This window comes from Anabrus simplex, chromosome 2 (assembly GCF_040414725.1).
Source record: "Anabrus simplex isolate iqAnaSimp1 chromosome 2, ASM4041472v1, whole genome shotgun sequence".
Lineage (NCBI taxonomy): Eukaryota > Metazoa > Arthropoda > Insecta > Orthoptera > Tettigoniidae > Anabrus > Anabrus simplex.
The window spans coordinates 244,609,707-244,631,634 of NC_090266.1; the positions used below are offsets into that span (position 1 = coordinate 244,609,707).

At 42.3% G+C, this 21,928-nt stretch overlaps 1 protein-coding gene across 5 annotated transcripts in view; it reads left to right on the top strand.

Annotated features, from left to right (window-relative positions):
• Positions 1–21,928, top strand: part of Nt5b (5' nucleotidase B) — a 744,444-nt gene that overhangs the window by 577,244 nt on the left and 145,272 nt on the right. For all 5 annotated transcript variants that reach the window (XM_067140537.2, XM_068226141.1, XM_068226140.1 and 2 more), the window contains one exon: positions 5,401–5,474. In XM_067140537.2, coding sequence (XP_066996638.1) covers positions 5,401–5,474 — 74 coding nt within the window. The remainder of the gene's footprint in view (positions 1–5,400; positions 5,475–21,928) is intronic.

The window sequence follows — 21,928 nt, forward strand, 5'->3', positions numbered from 1 at the left end:
AGTAGACGAATAGGTTTGAATGGCGTTTATAAAAGTAGGAAAGATCACGATATGAAGATAAAGTTGGAATTCAAGAGGACAAACTGGGGCAAATATTCATTTATAGGAAGGGGAGTTAGGGATTGGAATAACTTACCAAGGGAGATGTTCAATAAATTTCCAATTTCTTTGAAATCATTTCGGAAAAAGCTAGGAAAGCAACAGATAGGGAATCTGCCACCTGGGCGACTGCCCTAAATGCAGATCAGTATTGATTGATTGATATCGAAAAGTACTATATAAAAAAGTTATAGAGAATACAATTTCCGATCATTTATCTTTTATTCAGCTTTACCGTACCGACTATGATAAGAGTGGTATTTCAGAGTCGGGGGGAAACGAAATATGAAAGCCTTTAATATCGAAAGTGCATAACATTGATCAACAATAACATTACATTGACCATTGTTTGTTGTGATGTTCTTTGTCTCTTATGCTGCCTCTCAACTCCGATAGATGGGATTACTACTGCGTACCGAGTATAACAGCCTGACTGAATATTGGCGGGAAATAGCCGGGGAGTTAGAAAACTTTCTTCTTTAGCATGCCATTCCTCTGGTTCATACATTTTCTGACACAGCTGGTAAGTGACACACTGGATCATAATAGTATTTCAGCTATTCGATCCCTACTCTGACGCGCTGTTTTGAATGAGCAGCGTGCATACTTAAGGCAGAGCATCACTTAGTGGTGGTGGTAGTAGTAGTAGTAATAGTAGTAATAGTACGGCTGGTCTAGAAAAACAGTTTAGGCCTTTTCCAAATTATAGCACCATAATATTCACTAAATAACTCAAAATTCAACTCTGAAAAGAGCCGTTTCTTAAGAAAAGGTTCTTTCTCTTCACTTTTATTAAATTCTACATTCAATTTCTTCCAAATTAGCAGTGAAAAGGGGGTTTCCCTTCTGGCTTGGCGAAAAAATTTGCCTTCAAGTCAGATAGATATTTCCGCCGCCAGTGTAGTGAATTGACATTTTTCGACTCATCGGGTACTCCTAAGAAACAGAATAGTAATTGGGCATAGTTTTTGCCCTATGAGTCTCCACAATTCGACCCTCTCCCCTCCGAAGAACGCCGAAGAGTGTTCACGGATCACGGCTGTCTGCGGTTTGGTCATTCCAGGTCTGGAACTTTGGACTGTTAGATAGGCAGCGTAGTCCTGTTCGTTAAAAGTGAGAAAATGTATGGTGTTTCATTTGAACGAGTATTTCGTAATATGAAAGCATTGCTTTTAATCGCGCCATTCCTATTGACGTCATTGTATGTTCATTTTAGTTGGGAAAACCACTAAGACAGTCTTTCTGAGGATGTAAAAAGGCATTATAATGAAAACATCCCAACCTGATTGTGACTCATGGTATGAAATTGGGTCTACCATTACAGTGAAAATTCCCTCAGTCTTCATATGAGAAAAGATGTTTGGTGACCTCCCGTCGCGTTTCTAGGGTAACGTTAAGAGCTATGCAATTTAAGACAATCTTGCTCACAAGTTGTACACTACCTAACCTAGAATTCTGTATACAATGTAGAATTCCGTAGCGAAGCACGGGTACATCAGCTAGTAACAAGATATAATTTTGCTGTCGGGAGGGAGAGAGAGAGAGAGAGAGAGAGAGAGAGAGAGAGAGAGAGAGAGAGAGAGAGAGTCCTCTCAAATTTATTTTAAGATTTGCGTACCCGTAACCCGTACAGATCACAAATATAGATTTACTAGCACGTAAAAGAATTCTTGCGGGAGGAAATTTCGGCATCTCGGTGTTTCCGAAAACCGTCAAAAAGTAGTTCGTGGGACGTAAACACAATAACATTATTTTATTATCACACATATTTAGTAGGCTTACTGTTGTTTCATCAACATTTTATGTTTGCCAACACAGTCCCAGTACGTATATTTTAGAGAAAAACATGCTAATTTGAACAATGGAAAATTAATGTTTATTACACATACACTGGTGGAAAATGAAATCCCAACACCAGGAAGACATTAGTTTATGGAAATGCAATTACGGCTATGCAGTTGTTTAGTTACATATTTATTTAATGAATGTTTCCAGGTCACAGGTTCAAGTATGCGCGAGAAGACATGTGGCATGATGGTACATTAATAACCACTGTAGTCGCCACGATTTTGAATGGAAGCAAACATGCATGCATTGTGTCATACAGGTGCCGTGTATCATTTCTGGGATATATTTCCACGCCTGTTGCACTTGGTCAGTCAAATGAGTAGTAGTTAATGTTGGTATTGGATGACGCTGGATTTGTCGTCCCATAATGTCCCATATGTGCTCAATGGGCGAAAGGTCTGGTAATCTCGCCGGCCAAGGCAACTGGTCGACACTCTGTAGAGCACGATGGATAAGAGCAGCGGCATGAAGACGAGTGTTATCCTGTTGGAAAACACCCCCTTGAATACTGTGAATGTATGGCAGCACACTCGGTTCATTTACTAGTCTGACGTACGAATCCGCTGTCAAGGTTCTTGGGACGACGAGAGTATTCCTGATATCAAAGGAAATCGCTCCCCATACCATAATTCCCGGCGTAGGTCCAGTGTATCGACGCCGCAGACAGCTTTGTTCCAAGCACTCATCTGGACTCCTTCTTACCAACCTACGACCATCACTGACACCAAGACAGAAACGGCTCTCATCTGAAAACACAACAGATCTCCACTCCGCCTTCCAAAGCTCTTGCTTGACAACAACGAACTCGCAGATGGCAGTGATTCGGAGTTAGTGGCATGAACGCTAGAGGACGTCTGGCTCGAAGCTCTTCCTCAAGTAATCGATTTGTTACAGTCCTCTGTGTCACTCTGGTGCCAGCTGAAGCTCTAATGGCTGCTGCGTACTGTGCCAAGTCTTTTTGCAATATCGCGGAAAGAACATCCACCTTCCCGTAGCCCTATTACACTGCCTCGTTTAAACTCGGTAATCTCCTGATACTGCCTTCTTCGTCTCCTTAAAGGCATGTTTGACTCACACCTACTTCACAACGTCAACACTGGACGATGTCAAACGCTCAGGAAGTGTACAGCGCGTACTTAAAGCAGATTTGCTTTGCGAGTTCATAGAGGCGATACCAGAACCACCCTTCGTCGACTATGGCGCAAATTTGATAGGCGTCACTTTTCAGATGTGCAAATGTTCCCGAATTTCGTTTATCTAGTACAACTTCTTCTCGGTGTTGGGATTTCGTTTTTCCGCCAGTGTACGTTTTTACTGACCAAAGATCAGTGGCCATATTAGAAGCAAACGCAGATTCAGTGCAGGGCTCCACATTAGGAGTATACCATTCGGTAATCTTATTTTCGAATCCCGCCGCTATCACGGGGATAATTTATCATTTCAAATTCCTGTGCACTTAACCCAATTCTAGGTCCATATGACTGTAGCAGTGATTGTTTGATTTCCATGGTCGGGTACGCTGCCTCTCATATTAGACATCTCCTCAGTTGGTGTCACAAGGCCAACCAAGGACACTGACCAGAGTATACACTCCGATTTTGACGAAGCTAGTCTTACCGAAAATACTTTCAAAATGATGAAGAATGGGACCTATATTGTCGGGAGACATGCTCAATAGAGAAAATATATAACGTTCGTTGGAAACTGGTAAATGCCAAGGAACATGATAAAATGGCTTAATTAACTGATGAATCAATCAGTCATAATCGATATGCATTTAGGACTGTCGCCCAGGTGGCAGATTGCCCATCAATTGTTCACCTAGTCTTTTCTTAAACGATTTCAAATAGCTTATCGAACACATTCCTTGGTACGTTTTGGGGTGTACTACCTACCCTCTGATTACTTCCCACATGCTTGGGAACAGTCTGTAAACCAAGACAGAACACTTTGAATTTGCACAACGAGCCTGCCGTATGCGCAAGGTCTTGGTTGTGTAAACTTTTTAGTGCAAACATTTTGCAGCCCATGTACTGCACGTTCTTACTACCATTGGACTTGCGTGGTAACAAGATAAATTCTTAGGGAAATCCTCTTTTTGATCGATCGTCGAAATTTGTATAGCCGCGGGACTGTACTACAGTACAACCTGTTCTCAGCGGAAACCCAAAGGACCGGAATTTCCCCCCCCCCCCCCCCCCGCTGTATGCAGTATTCCGTTTCCTAAAGATGGTTTAAAAGATAAAACTATCAGAACCCCTAAAATTTAAGTAAATCTCTCTGCAGAACCGTCGTGCGTGTATATGACACTTGCGCCTTGTTCAAATACGTTTGCATTCTAACCTTACCTATAATTCCCATCTCTATATGTGATTTTGTGCGTAGCAGACACAATAATGAGACTAATCACACACACATATATATGCTAGTTCATCAGCATTAACACAATCCGTTCTTTCTTACAACTTCCTCACAGTGCACAGTAGTACAGTACGGATACTTATTCAATACACATAACATGTTTTATAGAAATAACACCAATAGTAATATTGTACAGTACTGTCATTTACTTCTTCCAGTAATCCAGAATTGTACGCTGGACACAACTATCCGTGTTAGCAGGGTTCCCAATTAAATTGCGGGCATGGCAAATAATGTCGGAACCATTTCACGTTATTTTTCGGTAGCGAAAAAGATTGAATGTCCTTTACGGCTGATAAGACACGTCGGTTGAACTTCACATTAAATAAACCATCTTCTTCCTCTTCATCGCCATCATTTTTTATTTCTTTGAAGGTGATGGGTGACGAACTCTTCGAAATTTTCTAACGCCGCCTCTTTCGCAACTTCTGGATCTTCTGCACTGACATTACCATAATTAGACTGTTCGAGAGTTTGTTGTAGCACATCAGGACTTTCGTTTATTGTGGTTCCTTCGTCAGGGTGTGAGAATCTTGGTTTTGTGAAAGCTCTGACGTACCGTATTTGGCGACACCCTTTTCACTGCTTCTGCTGCCCAAATTACAGCATCGAACACAGAGACAGACATTCCGTGGTCTAATGCTATCTCATTCGGAATACACGCTTGCTGAAAATTGTTAGGAAGGAAATTTACGTATTATTTCCATTATAGCAGCAACATTTCCTTCCGTTTCCGCGTCAGACATGTTCCGCTAAATACAGGTAAACTGACATGAATATTAAACCATAATTCACGGGACCGGGAAAATTTTCCGATATGGACAGCTTTCCAGTTCATAAAGGTTCCTCTGAAGGCAGGTTTTACTGCACTAAGTTTGATTTTCTAGTTCTCTCGTGGTAAGTGACTTAGCCAATCAATGTTGCAATCAATTGCATATATTTGACAACCTTTCTTAGTTTCTTCTTTTACTTGTTCATTTGTTATATGCACTCTAGCAAACAATAAATCGTTGCTATTGTTTCTTCTTGCAGGATTTTCGTTAACAGAAGTCTCCACTTAGAAAACATTAAGTTCTATGGATTCGATATGGACTACACTATTGCGGGTAAGTGAAATTTCATGTTTCTCTAATATCCTATTGTTACATGTAGGGTATACTAGGAATTTTGTCTCTCGGAAGTACGGGGATTACAATTTAGAACAGCACTTAATCAAACGCCGTCACCACATGTTCCTTTGTCACATGGTTATCTGAAATATCTTAATTTCAGTTGCCTTTTCGCTGTCTGCTGACGGGTACTACGAAATTGTTGCGGCCAGACGCTGTTGCAGTCAGGCTTCTGCATTAACGCGTAAAGAACCTATAAACAAACAAAAATTATAAGGAAAATATTTATTCGCGAAAGTATGACAGAAGAAAAAATACTTTGAAAACCGTATTTGTATGTGCTCTTATATTTGAATGTTACAAGCTACCAAATTTAAGTCATCATTAGCCTCTGTAAGCATCATGATTCTCATTCATGCGTGTCAGCGTCATGATATTGTATTGTACGTGTTAATTGTAGCCTTCCTTTCGATAATGTGGTCAACAGATAAAATTATATTTATATTTGAGGAGTTTCATTCCATAACTAGCTAAATGAAAAATGTTGCGATGTTCATATATTGATACCATTGGATTGCACTTTATTCATCGCACCATTCCGAACTACATTGTCGTTTTAAAAGTCGCCGTAAACAGTCAGAATGTACAATTGAAAACTGGATGTCATTCCGAAAGTTGCTATATATAGTGATCCTATTACGCCAAAACTAGCTATTTCCTCTGAAAGGAGTTAGCCAATGAGAGAATTAGAATATAGGTCACATGACCTGTTGTTTACGCCTTTCCAAAGTCGCGGTATCCAACCACAAATAAGGTGATTTGATGTGGGGTAATACGAGCGCTCGTACAACATGACAGCTGAATAGTTATTGAAGTTACAGATGTGTTTATTTTAAGCTTGTGTTTTCACAGCAATTTTTATAATTGGACTGTATAATAATGTGTGAAATGAATATAGCTGATTCTGTGAATCCTGCTCCTCCAGGAAAGGGTCGCATGAGAGTTTCGTAGCCGCAGTCATGAAAAAATAAATATATATCTTTTGCTACATTGAGAAGGTAAGAAGCAGTAAAGAAGCTACAGGCAAGCTTCTCTTAATGGTGTATGTTTTTTTTATTCGCTGCAGTGGATATGCAATGCCGGCTCCGCGGTTTAGGGGTACCGTGCCTGCCTCTTATCCGGAGACGCCGGGTTCGATTACCGGCCAGGTCAGGGATATTTACGTGGACCTGAGGGCTGGCTCGAGGTCCAACTGTCTACGTGATTGCAATTGAGGAGCTATCTGACGGTGGAATCGCGGCCCCGGTCTAGAAAGCCAAGAAAGCCGAGAGGATTCGTCTGCAGGCCTTCGGGCTGAGCAGCGGTCTCTTGGTAGGCCATGGCTCTTCGGTGCTGTTGCGCTATGTGGTTTGATTTAGATATGCAATAGAGCCAATAGAGTGAAATAATGGCATGGCTACAATTTCCGATATAGACTATATTTCTACATCTTGGGCGTGGAAATCTTAATTTTATTATTCGTTCCAGGCATACTTCGGTAGATCTGCCTGTCTGTACTGAGTGCTATGGTGGAAATAAGATTTTCGGTTATAAAACTTTGAAAAATGCTCATGTCTTCAACTCCCACAAAGAATTCTTCAACAATAGTGACACAAGGCCGCTCAAGATCAATTTATTTTGAAGCATATTTAATGTGAATATTCAAAACGACGTAGAGACATTCGCAAACCAATGAGGAAAACTGTACTGTTAGTCATTTTGTGAAATTGAATGGTACCCAGAATTTTCGAGTGCAAGTGTGTCAAAACACATTCTTGAACATTTTTGAACATCTCAAAAGATAGGGTGCAGCAATTCGCTCGTTATTACCGGAATGGGAAAATGCCACAAGAAACACGTGGTAGTGCACGGTTCGACTTAAGTTTGTTCGATAGATGAAGGCTGTAAGAAGCTTTATAGGAAAACTGGAATGTGTAGAAACTCATTATTCCAGAGGAAAGTCTCTCTGCAGGCAATACCTTAGTGGATAATTAGGTATAGCGAAATTTCTCAAATTATACAATGGAAGGGTCCCCGAAGACCTGAAATGTAAAAGATAATTTTTTTGAAACATCTTCAATAGAATTCAGGATATGGATCTCCAGTGAGCGACGCTTGCTCTAAATGTATTGAATTTCAGGGTAAAATTTCCTCTGAGAGAGATCCTGTTGTAAAACATACGTTGATGAGAGAAATGAGAGTTCGCAGACTTAGTCTAAGCCATTCTATCGTAAGATTAAAGAATATAATGATAGTAAGCTGATACTATCCTTCGACTGTCTGAACAACCTGTTCAAAGTTCCTGGCCAAATGGCCTATTAATCTAGGCAGCTGTACACGTTCAATTTCGCCATTGTCAAAGGTTATTCTGGATCGAAGCAGTACAAGGACACTTATCCAGGGATGGAACACGGGTAATCAGAAAGCTCCAATGAGATTACATCAACACTGTTTCACAGATTGAATAACACTGGCTTGTCTGGCTACAATAAAATCAGACTGTTGCGATGGATGCAGTGGCCTAAGTCGCACTTGTATTACGTTGTTAATAATGTTATGTTATTAAGCTTTACGTCCCACTAACTACTCTTGTACGGTTTTCGGAGACGCCGAGGTGCCGGAATGTTGTACCGCAGGAGTTCTTTTACGTGCCAGTAAGTCTACCGACACGAGGCTGACGTATTTGAGCAACTCCAAATACCACCGGACTGAGCCAGGATCGAACCTGCCAAGTTGGGGTCAGAAGGCCAGCGCCTCAACCGTCTGAGCCACTCAGCCCGGCACTTGTATTACGGTGACAATGTGCGCTTACTTTCTATCGACCAAGGCTTCTAAAAATGTGTGTTTACATCGTATTACCTGTGACGGGTCACTAATTCTTGCCACCAGACTGATTTTTTGGCAGAATACAGAAACAGTTACGAAATTACCAACCAGTCCGTAACCAACCCCGAGGAATTCATTACGATCGCTGATGAGAATGAATCTGTCACAAAGTTGGGAGCAGACAGTGAAGCTAACAGTTGGAAGCAAGCACCTTCTCAATTCATCAAGCCCACTGGAAGCTGGCACTTTCAATTGAGTAGTGCAAAGAGGTTTTTCCCCACTCGTTCTTCTTTGGTAACTAACATTCTAGTGAGCGGATAACCATACTATTTTATGGATATTGGAATGCCTAGGTCTATAGTCAGGAAAGCTAAACCCCCCGGATGACTTGAGCGTTACTCCAGTACCAAGAGGAGTGACCTTGAATCCTGCAAAGCTTAGGGTTATCAACAGACTACTGACACCACATTTTGGTCAATCATGGTGAACAACAGTTCAAGCCGTAGACGTGCACAGAGCACTTTTGGTGGAGTAAACGTTACGGCTGGAAAAGTTAAGTAGTCACCATTATTATTAGAAGAGGACGATCCGAGTGGAGCTGCAGATGGCATGTGCAGTATTATTGTCGCCAACAGTAACGGCTATTGGGAATTTGATAAAGGCTTGTGGTGGGGGGGGGGGGGGGAGAGGCACAAAAAGTTGTAGACAACAAGTACGCGAGTCTGGGGATACAATGGGGTTATACAGCAAAATCGGAAAAAAGAAGAAGAGCTTCAAAATAGTAAGTTTCTGTGAGTCCGGCCCCGCGGTGTAGGGGGCAAAGCGTCCGCCTGTCACCCGGCGGCCCCGGGTTCGATTCCCGGCCGGGTCAGGGGTTTTTAATTGTAATGGTTGATATCCCTGGCCTGGGGACTGGGTGTTTGTGACGTCCTTAATCTTCCTTTCCTCACACACACACAACGTTCCACACTACCGCCATTCCACTTACACGCAGGTTCATACAATATGCTACCAGTAGGGGCAAAAGATCCACACACCGAGCTCGATAGATGCAGTCGCTTAAGTGCGGCCAGTGTCCAGTATTCGGGAGATAGTAGGTTCGAACCCCACTGTCGGCAGCCCTGAAAATGGTTTTCACACCAGGCAAATGCTGGGGCTGTACCTTAATTAAGGCCACGGCCGCTTCCTTCCCACTCCTAGCCCTTACCATCGTCGCCATAAGACATATCTGTGACGGTCTGTGTCGGTGCGACGTAAAGCAAAAAAAAAAAAAAAAATCCACATAGGTCGACGCCCCGAACAAATAGCATTTAAAAAATGTTTCTGGTGCTCTCCGAGCGAATTTCGACCGAGCAGTAAAGGTTGACAGTACCGGTATACAATAAAACCTTCACCAAAGGAACAGTTATATATATTACAATTAAATAGAAGTACGGCGTTATTATATAATAAAAAAGGCCATTTAGTATTTTACTACTCAGTAATAAAGTAAGACACTAGATAGAACTACACAGACACAATTTGGGTGGTGCGAATAAAAATCAGTCTAAGCGAGTGAGTGTGTGTTCGCTGAGTGCCTGAGTGTCTCCCTACCGATGAGCTTCCACTTCGCATTTGCGGTGAATTAAAATGTAGAGCGGAAACACAGCGTAAACTCGTGTCTGGAGCAGCCACTCAGTGTCACTGATCAGGGTCGTGCACGTGGCATGTAGATAACACTTCGATGACTTCCGGATAGTTCGGTGCTTAACATGGCAGACGGCAGTGTGGAATTCCAATCCGCTGTCATCTCCATTCTGTTTTCAAAGTCACAGTTACCGGATAAGAAGCACAAGAAAACAAGTGCAATAAATGCATTTCAGTGTGAACTACTTGCTAAATGTAACTTAAACATTTCCGTCCAACAGCTGTTGGTAAAAAATTACAAAACATGAAAACCAGACTGAAATATAAAGTAGAATTAAAGCGTGCGGGAAACAAATGCATATCGTTAAAATAATGAGAGAAGCGGCTGATGAATCCGATGCAGGGGGAGAATAACCCTACCATCGGCCGTCTGAAAGGTAGGAAATCATAGCCTGAATGTTACATTAATAAATCGAGGAAAATGATGTAACGTAAATAACAAAAAATAATTATGATGAAAATAATATATTGACAATTGAATGTAATTTTTAAGGAGCCAGATCTGCAGGACCGGACGAGTTGGCCGTGCGGTCAAGGGCGCACAGCTGTCAGCTTGCATCCGGGAAATAGTGGGTTCGATCCCCACTGTTGGCAGCCCTGAAGATGGTTCTCCGTGCTTTCCCATTTGCACATTAGGCAAATGCTGGGGTTGTACCTTCATTAAGACCACGGCCGCTTCCTTCCTACTCCTACGCCATTCCTATCCCATCGTCGCCATAAGATCTATCTGTGTCGGCGCGATGTAAAGAAAGTTGTAAGATCTTCAGAAGTTATCATCCCTTCGACTTCCAACAAAGGCGTCATAACTCTGCAAACATCGGAGTTCCTCCAAATTGGGGAGTCATAGATAGAGTTAGGCCGTGATACATATACACTGGTTGAATTCTTCCTTTCCATTGCAACTGGCCTATACATTAATGTTAGGGACGCCTTTTCTCTAAATGTAGTCATTCCCATGAACATGTGGCTTCTGAGTTTGTACACGAGTACTGTCTACAGTTCCGACAGCAAAAGGGAAGCTAAAACGTTCTTGCCACTTAGCCCATGATGCTTCCTGCTCCTAAGCAACATTTGTTGGTATTTTAATAATCTGCTTTCATTTCTGTTCATGTCAAAACCTGCGAAAATGTTTTGATACAGTGCTCCGAGATATCTTCACAAACTCCACTCTGAAACTCAGGGTCACTAACATAACGCAAGGAGATTTACACGTTTTCTTCATTTGTTAGTGTACCACCTCTTTGTTTCTTTGGAGTGCACAAGGAAATGCTCCGCTAACCATTCAGCATGTTCCTTGAAAATCCACAGCTTGTTTCCAGTCATTTGATCGGGTCACAAATGGAATTAATGAAGCCCCCATCTAGCGACGAGGATAGGAATCGTGCCAGCTGCCGAAGCCTGTCGCACTCCTTTCGGGCAATGATTAATGCCTGACAGATGAAATAAAATGATACTGGACAGTGTTGCTGGAATGAAAGATGACAGGAAAAACCGGAGTACCCGTAAAAAACCTGTCCCGCCTCCGCTTTGTCCAGCACAAATCTCACATGGAGTGACCGAGATTTGAACCACGGAACCCAAAGGTGAAAGGCCGGCGCGCTGCGGCCTGAGCCACGGAGGCTCTTCAGCACGCTCCTTAATGGACCTGTATAACTCTCTGTAATCAAGTTGAGATGATTCTCTGCGAAGTTTATATAATTTTACAATTTTATTTTCCGATTAACCTATACCATAACCTCTGCCATGCCACTGAACTTGACACTATCATTTGGAGTCACCTACTGAATTAGCTCAAGGAAGCATGAGCAGGCGCTTACCGGAAAGAGTGCCTGCTTTATCTTTTTTCACCAGAAATCTGGAGCGCCCACTCTGCTACTCGAGCGACTGGAGTTTGTGCTCAAGTACAGAGGTCTGCTGTGAGTGACTGCTACCGACAGGCGGTTTTTATTCACCTCATTGCGAGTGCCTGCTCTAAATTCGGGAGTAAAGAGTGCGTGCTCATTTTTATTCACACCACCCATTATCTGAGTGAAACTCCTATTCTGACGGATGCGCGCGACAAGCGGGTGAAATCATATCTCATTGCCCATGACCTTGGCGGCCAGGCTGAGTGGCTCAGCGGTTAAAGCGCTGGCCTTCTAACCCCAACTTGGCAGGTTCGATCCTGGCTCAGTCCGGTGGTATTTGAAGGTGCTCAAATACGACAGCCTCGTGTCGGTAGATTTACTGGCACGTAAAAGAACTCCTGCGGGACTAAATTCCGGCACCTCGGCGTCTCCGAAGACCGTAAAAGTAGTTAGTGGGAGGTAAAGCAAAATAACATTATTATTATTATTATTATTATTATGACCTTGGCAAAAATATACCCCCTGCTTCGCTCCCTCACAGCACATGCTAGAAATGCGATTACTGTCTGATGGCACGAACCAGCGCGAAGCCCTGAGCTTGGAGGGGAATGTAGGGGAAGGAAGGTAGTGCTGAACTGTTGGGAGCGAAATGAAGCCTTGCCACCCTAAAGTAGTCGCCTGGAGCCGATGTGACCATTTCGGTAGCAACTATACCTGTAATATTAAACGAAGCGTTTTGGCAGATGGGGCTGGAGGTGGCGGGGGGGGGGGGGGGGCAGTGCACGTGCCATTGCACGGTGATGCCACAACTTGCATTCCTTGCATTCCTTTCTCCTTTCTCTCGCTTCCGGCTCATTTGTTCGTTCGTTCAGACTGCTGTGTTCTGTTCTATGTAACTCCGAAATGAGAGGTTTGGCAATTCCAAGCAACACGAGCCGGCCAGAAGGCTTATCTGCATGGCAACCGCAGTGGTCCGCCAACGTTTTCATGTCAGCTATACCCCCATACTGCCTTTCTTCTCCCTACCCAGGCAGGCAGTAAACTGACCTCCCTCTAAGAACAGTTAGAACGCATTTTTCAATATTACGGCAGTCCGACTCGTTGGCTGAATGGTCAGCTTACTGGCCTTCGGTTCAGAGGGTCCCGGGTTCGATTCCCGGCCGGGTCGGGGATTTTAACCTTCATTGGTTAATTCCAATGGCCCGGGGGCTGGGTGTTTGTGCTGTCCCCAGCATCCCTGCAACTCACACACCACACATAACACTATCCTCCACCACAATAACACGCAGTACCTACACATGTCAGATGTCGCCCACCCCTATCAGAGGGTCTGCCTTACAAGGGCTGCACTCGGCTAGAAATAGCCACACGAAATTAAATTAAATTAAAATATTACGGCTATAGTGAAGTAAACGTTTCTTCCCTCTCAGTCATGCTACAGCACGTGGACTTGTCCACATACAAAACTCAGTTAGTGCGCAACAAAGGTTTTGTACACGCTTCCACAGAAATTGTCCCGACGTAAACAAAGCATGACGTCCCCCAACCTCGTTTACCACATTGCTGCATGTAGACAGCCCGCTACAAGACTTTGTTGTGATTGAAATGCACATAGTAATGGATGTATTGAAGTAGAGTAATAGGAAACCCACTTTGTATTACAGTATCAAGATGTAAAGGAGGATTTAAACTGACATTATTTGATACGACTTAGGCATCTTTTGTAGTTGCGTCATTTCGGGTCATAATTTGAAGACATCATTTATTGGTTCGCGACTTGGTTCTAGATTTTACTTCAAAGTATATCATCATAATTTACAAACTCTGATATAGATCTACAATAAATTATATAAATATAAAATTAATATCCCAAAACAATATTTTGATGTTTAAATTATTCATCCTCGTATCAACGGGTTTCTCAATTTTTAAAAATACGTGAACGAACAAGTATATTTTAAAACCTGTTAATAGATGGCCGCATAAACAATATTTATAGAACTCCGAAAATCGTAAAAGTTGTTGGTTGAACGTAAAATGAATAACATCAATCTTAAAAAAATATTGATTTCCATTCCCGGCCGGGTGAGGAATTTTAATCGTGTGTGATTAATTCTTCTGGCTCGAGGACTGGGTATTTGTGTTTCTCCCAACGTTCTCCTTTTCATATTCAGACTACACACCACATTACCACCCACCACAGAAACACGAAATAGTGATTATCCCTCTATATAGGGTTGCGTCAGGAAGGGCATCCGGCCGTAAAACAGGGCAAAATCCACATGTTCGACACCGTTCGCACGCTCTATCAACTCGCTCGGTGTGGTGGAGTAGCCTAAAGGAACTCTGCCCTCTCACTGTGCACTCTGACGATCAGTACTACATCTCCGCTGTTATTACATCGTTACTGCAAGTCCCTCTGAATGTCCCGAGCTTTCCTTTAAGTGCAGAGAAGAGGAAGATATTTACTTTCTTCGATGTAGTCAGCCTCCCACCGTTGAAATGTCTGTTTTAAGTACCTGAGTAGATTGTTGTACTCGAAGAATGCCATTGGAGAGAAGTTGTAGTTCTGAATCCATTTAGTATACCGAGAAAATGTATGTCATAATATTATGGAAAGGTATTTATTTCTGCTTTGGTCAAGGAACACCTAAAACTGCTAACACAAACCTTTCTGTATGATTCAACTGAAAAAGCTTCTCCCAGAATTTGGCATTCATACCCTTCCCATTGTAAACTCTTATGGCTTTCAGCGTTCAGTCTACAAGTGGCTGAGAATATACGAACATCATCCTTTCGCCTACTATCTATGCACGTTGTATACCGTACGGGCTGAGTTATGTTTTCTTTTACAGGTTCTACTAATTCTCTCTTGGAGGTATTGTGTGACACTAATATTATTGTTTTTCAACAAGGACAATATATCGTCTTTGCGAGACACGAAGGTTGGAGTTTTATTTTGTTGTATTGTGTACTTGACGCTCCTCGCTACCTCAAATCTCAGGTAACTTTTGGAACCTCTACTGAAATAGTAATCAACCGACCATCTTAAATCCAACGGGCCGATGACCTTAGATGTTAGGCCCCTTTAAACAACAAGCAACGACAAGCATGCTTAAACCCAACCCCTGCTCTTTTATTCAGAGGCTGCCTGGCCGAGGCGATAAAGGCGTGCTCGGTTCGCCCGGAAGGACGTGGGTTCGAATCCCCGTCAGTAAGTCGTAAAATTTAAGAAACGAGATTTCCACTTCCGGAGATGTATATGGCCCTGAGGTTCACTCAGCCTACACCAAAAATGAGTACCAGGTTAATTCCTGGGGGCAAAGGCGGCCGGGCGTAGAGCTAACTACACTCTATCCCATCACGTGCCGAGGTTAACAATGGTGGAAGCCTTTACCTTCCACTCCTCCCAGGGCCTTCATGGCCTGTACGGAGGTGACTTTGCTTTGCTTTGCTCTTTTATTCACATTAGCAGACTCCATTTGTGTGCTGTCATCCTTTCGGCCACTATGTGTCAACTCCTAAATACTGTTTCATCTGGTGTGTTTAATCGTTCGCTGTTATTTCTCAATTGCGAGACTTTTGTTGAGAATTTAAATTGTTTTGAATTGTGTAGTATTTTGACTCTCATTTGTTTTTGGTTGCGTATCATGGCGACTCTTGGACCAGTGAAGTGAATTAGTGTTGTTGTCTAAGTCTGTAATCTATCACGCTTATGTGTTGTTATTGAGTTTATATAAATATATTGAATCTATGGAGTCAGATCGAGTTTATTACAACATAGTGGTGACCCCCGACGTGATTGATGCTGTGAGAGAAGGAATTTGAAGTACAACAGCACGTGGTCCCGAGTTACTATTTCTTCCAAGTCGAGAAGGAATAAATATGGAGAAACTGAAGAAAGGATACCTTTGAGAAAATGCTTCACAAAGAAGATAAACGACATAAAGGGAATTCTCGCAACAGGTACGTCTCCCGATTTTAATGATGCACTTACTTCAAATTTCAGTCGTTTAGAGGCATTAATGTCGGAGCTTCGTGAATTAGATAGCAAAATAATGGATGCACTTTTAGATAGCAGTGATGATATGACTGTAATTGTATCAGAAAAAGAAACTTCCGAGAAGTATAACGACGAATTTGAGGTTATACGTGTACAGGTGAATAATGTTTTGACGCACCGTAGATCAGACAGTTCTTTAAGTGACGCACATGAAGAGGCCTCATGTCATAGTCAGGATAGGAGGAGAACTTATAAACTTCCTAAGATTGAAATTAAGAAATTTAATGGTGATTTACGTGAGTGGTTAAGTTTTTGGTCGCAGTTTCGGAAGATTCACGAAGATGATAGTCTGCATGGTAGTGACAAATTTCAGTATTTACTGCAAGTTATGGAAATAGGAACTGAACCTCATGAAATTGTGCTTAGTTATCCAGAGACGTCAGAAAATTACCCGAAGGTCATTCAAGCTCTACAAGAACGGTTTGGAAGAGCGAATCTTCTATTACAAGTGTATGTCAGGGAATTACTGAAGTTAGTGATTTCAAATGCGACGCAAGAGGACAAGCTTCCATTACCCACCTTGTTAATCAAGCTAGAGTCTCACCTTCGATCCCTCAGTAGTTTGAATCTAGCATTTGCAGACAGCAAGTACAGGGCTCTTTCCATTAGTCGAATCTAGCCTCCCAGAAGAGACATTACGAGCCTGGCAAAGAAGTCGGTTCTCGAAACAGGAAGGAAGTACAGATAGAGAAATTGGGTCTCGACTTGAGTGCCTCATGGAATATCTACGTACTGAAGTCCAAATCGAACAGCAGATTCTCTTAGCACAAGCAGGATTTAGTAATTTGGCTGTGAAAAGTAAGAATGAGAAGAGGTTAGGTTCTACCAGGACGGAGAAGAAACATAATAAAGATCCTGTAGATAGACCCATTCCTACTGTTGCTGCACTTTACAACAACAGTCCTCCAGTGTCGTGCATTTTCTGTAGTAAATCTCATGAAAGTGATAAATGTCCTTCTACTACGAAAATGAGTATAGAAGACCGGAGATCAAAAATGAAAGTAAAAGGTCGTTGCTATTTGTGTACAAAACCTAACTATTTAACTAAGAACTGCAAGTCTTCCGTTCACTGCTTACTTTGTGGAAATAAGCACATTACTGTTATGTGTCCTGATTTATCGCGAGCTGAGAAGAGTGAATCTAAGATTCTGAAGGAAACCCAACCAACTCAAGTTACATTCGACCTACCTAACCATACTTGTATAAATCAAGTTGTCCTACAAACACTGATGGTCAAATTACAAGGGAATGGTAAACAGAAAACAGTACTAGCATTCTTAGACTGTGGCTCACAACGAAGTTACCTCCTTCAGAGTACAGTTTAAGAGTTGAGGCTAGAACATTGTGCAGAAGAAATAGTAACCCATGTTTTGTTTGGCGGAGATCAAACTTCTAGCATTAAACACAAAAGATACAAAATCTACATAGGAAGAAATGATGGACATTTCAGTTGTGAAATAGAGTTACGGGATCATCCTAGAATTTGTCAGTCGATTCCACGAGTGTCAAGATCTTCCGCCTTGTTGCAAGAGTTGAAAATGAAGAGGATATGGATCAGTGACCTGGGTGATGATTTCCCCGAGATTGAGCTTCTCATAGGAATGGATGTATACGCCAAGATTCTCACAGGAAAGACAGTCCAATTGAAGAATGGACTCTTAACCGTGGAAACGAAACTCGGATGGACTTTGGCTGGTGAGAGGCAAGACCAGTCTGTTGATGTTAATCTGAGTAACCTCACCATCTCAATGGCTTGTGACGATATGCGAACCATATCTGAGCTTTGGAACCTGGAGACTATGGTATCTGTGATCAGGTAGAGGTCAAAACGACTGAAGAGGTCAAACAGAACCTCCTCAGCACTTTGAAAAGAGATGGCAATGGTCGCTATATAATAAACCTCTCATGGAGAAAAGGTCACCCCGAGATCAGTTGCTATAAGCATATTGCAGAGAAGAGACTTGAATCTACAACTGACAAGCTGATGAAGGCAAACCTATTCACCAGTTACGATCAGATTTTCACCGAGTGGAAGAAAGAAGGGTTCATAGAAGAGGTACCGAATGAAGAATTAGAAAGATGCTGTCATTATCTTCCTCATCGGCCAGTAATTAAATTAACAAGCTTGACAACTCCTGTTCGTCCTGTTTTCGACGCATCCTGCAAGACAGGTGTTTCACTGAATGACTGTCTGGAGAAAGGGCCTAATCATGTTCAGTTAATTCCGGAGGTACTCCTCAGATTTCGGGAGAACGTAATTGGAGTTACTTCAGACATCCGAAAAGCCTTCCAAATGATTGAGGTTGCGACGGAAGATCGTAATTTCCTGCGTTTCCTATGGTGGGAGAATTGCGATATGAAGAAAATCAAAGTTTACAGACACTCACGAGTGGTTTTTGGAACTACCTGCAGCCCATTTATACTAACGTACATAAGGAAGACAAATCAACAGCACATAAATTAATGGAGTCGATGTATGTCGACAACTGTGTGACATCGGTAGTTTCGAAGGAAGAATTTGATACATTTCGAACTGAGAGCGTTAAACTGCTGAATGATGCAAAAATGGAACTTAGGATTTGGGAATATTCAACAGAAGGAATCACAGCAATGGAGGACAGTGAAACTGAGAAGGGATACATCACAAAGGTTCTCGGACTACAGTGGAACAGAAGATCGGACACACTGAGTGTTGAATTTAATACAGAATTTTTAGCTCTTCCCGAAGTATTTACTAAGAGAATCTTTCCTTAATACACAAGATTTTTTTGTATCATTGGTTTTCTCACTCCAGCACTTCTCCCATTCAAGCTGTTGTTGCAGAAGGCATGGTGCGTAGAAAATGAAACCAAGAAGGTCAAACAGAAGTGGGACACACCATTACCTGAGAGTATCGCTGATGAATTTCGTAAGCGTTATCAGGAAATAAACTCCTTTAGGGAAGTGGAAGTTCCTCGACTGATCACGGGCGGTGTGAAGGAAAGGAATCGACGGTCGCTTCATACCTTCGTAGACGCCAGCCAACACGCTTATGCTGCTGTGATCTTTTTATGAACTGAAAGTGACCAGGCAGTTTCAGTGCAGCTGCTGTTAGCTAAAGTCAGGGTAGCTCCACCTAAAACCATCACTATTCCCAGGCTGGAATTATTAGGCTGCCTAATTGGAAGTAGACTCGCATCAACAGTTAAGTCTGCTCTACATCTACAAAATGTGAGAGAATATTTCTGGAGTGATTCTTCAACCGTATTAGCCTGGATAAGAAGAGACGAAGCATGGGCTACATTTGTTGGCAACAGAGTAAAAGAGATCAGGTGTTTAACAAGTCCAGAGGACTGGAAACATATTCCAGGAATACACAATCCGGCTGATCTCATATATCAAGAGGATGTTATCCGACCCAGCTGAAGGAATCCTCGTCGTGGAAAGGTCCGGAATGGTTAAAACGACCAGAAGAAGAGTGGCCATTTAATCAGCTGGAAGACAATGAGGATGAATCCACAATCCTAGCAGATGGGAAGAAGTTGGACTGCACTATGACAATCCTAAGTCTAGAAATGACAAGAAATTTGAGTTTTTCTCAACGAGTTAGGGTTATGGCATGGATTCTTAGATTTTGTAGTAATGCAAGGAAGATTAACTGCCATGCAGGTCCCCAACACTTTTCAGAAATAAAGGCAGCAGAGCTGATTGTCATCAAAGGTATTCAATCAGATTCATTCCCAGCTGAAGGTGATAACGTCAGTGGGATAAATGTTGTCAGAGACGAGGAAGGTCTCATCCGAGTGAAGACCAAGATTGTGATGAGAGAGGATCTAATGAACTTCAGATACTCATTGTTGCTACCTAAGGAACATAAAATAGTTGAGGCACTGATTATGGAGCAACATCGACTTCATTGCCATGCCGGTTTGCAGTTTTTAATGGCTTATTTGAGGAAAAGGTATTGGATAGTGCAACCTAGGAGGACTGTAAAGAAAGTGATAGCAAGTTGTCTGCAGTGTAAACGTCATAAAGTAAAGAATGATGAAACAGAGTCTACCCCTCTACCTAATGATCGAGTAAAGGATGCCAATGTTTTTGAGGTGGTTGGCATTGACATGGCAGGACCATTAATTCTGAGAGGTAATTCTAAGGTATGGATTGTTATCTACACCTGTGCCGTCTTCCGGGCAGTCCATTTGGAACTAGTTTCGTCATTAAGTACCGAAGCTTTCATTCTTTCATTGAGAAGATTTATCGCTAGGAGGGGCCGTCCATCCATTATCTATTCTGACAATGGTACTAATTTTGTTGGGGCTTCCAATACATTAAAAGGCCTAGATCTCCAAGAACTTCAGCAACAATCTAGGTTTCAAGAAATAGAGTGGAAGTTCAATCCCCCTACTGCAAGTTGGTGGGGAGGATGGTGGGAACGTCTGGTCCGTTCCATTAAAGAATTGTTGAGACGAATGCTCGGAAGGTCTATACTCACTTATGAAGAATTACTCACTTCGCTTTGTGATGTAGAGGCCGTTATTAATGGACGCCCACTGACTTATATATCAGAGGATCCTGAGGAGTTAAATCCCTTGACACCATCAATGTTTCTTAACGATGTTGGAGAGGGTTTTGTGCAAGATATTGATCATCTCGAGAAGGAGAAGTTCCAGGCACGCCTGCGCTACCGACAACTCCTGATGCAAGAACTGAAACAAAGCTTTAGGAAGGAATACCTGTCCCAGCTGATCCAGCGTCCCAAAGGAAAAGGAACATCAACGTAAGGAAGGTGATGTGGTTCTGGTTGGTTGCGAGCAACAAAAGAGAGTGGAGTGGCCACTAGCAAGACTAGTATCTCTCTTTCCTGGCAAGGACGGTGTATCTCGGGTAGCCAAGTTAAAGATGGAACACTGATAAGACCTATTGAACTATTGTACCCTCTGGAGATAGACACTCGTGGGGACCCCTTAGTTTCCAAAGCCTCTTCACCTGATAACATTCCCCATGGGTACAGAACCCGTAGTGGTCGCAGAGTGGTCCCCAATCCAAAATACTCCTCTCAAGTTATAGACAGTGGAACTGTGCTGAAGAAAGGGTCCTGTGATATTCGCAGGCATAAGTTATTTGTTATATCAAAGTAACTGAAATTATTCCCACAATTTCAGGGTGGGAGAAATGTTGAGAATTTAAATTGTTTTGAATTGTGTAGTATTTTGACTCTCATATGTTTTTGGTTGCGTATCATGGCGACTCTTGGACCAGTGAAGTGAATTAGTGTTGTTGTCTAAGTCTGTAATCTATCACGATTATGTCTTGTTATTGAGTTTAAACAGTAAATATATTGAATCTATGGAGTCAGATCGAGTTTATTACAACACTTTCGTGCCATTGATCCTACCGATTAATACGCGCAATCGTTTTCACTATCGTGATGACCTTTACCTTCAGCTCATGAATCAGATAATGATTTTGCTGACTCAGTTTTTGCTCTGATAAAACCTACTTTCGAAGATAAGCACATTACGTCATGATCCACGCTAATACTGCGAATCTGCACTGTCTGGGGATTAGAGTTCCACATACCAGCATTGACAGAGGCTATTCTGAATATCTGTATAATATTACCCCTTTCTCCAAACACTCACTGTTGGCAAATGAAGAGGCAGTACCTGTTTTCAAGTTCCATGGCATCTGTCCAGACATGATGGAGCACTCTAGATAAAAAATTATTAACGAGGATATCCCCGAACGGAACTCTCTACTGAAATAGACACAAACACTAAGCTGGGAAGACTTACAGTGTAACACACACGCTGGCGTAACATGGATTGCATAGGCCTATATTATTGAGTATCTTACCAGGTCTTTACTCGACCAAAATAAACGTATGAGTAGTCGAGCGATGGCAGCGATGACTAAACTCTTGCCGAAGTCAATAAAGTGATTTTATTTAGCAGTCTCTCGGGCTAGTGGCTCAGATGGTAGAATGCCGATGCGGGTTCGATCCCAGCTCA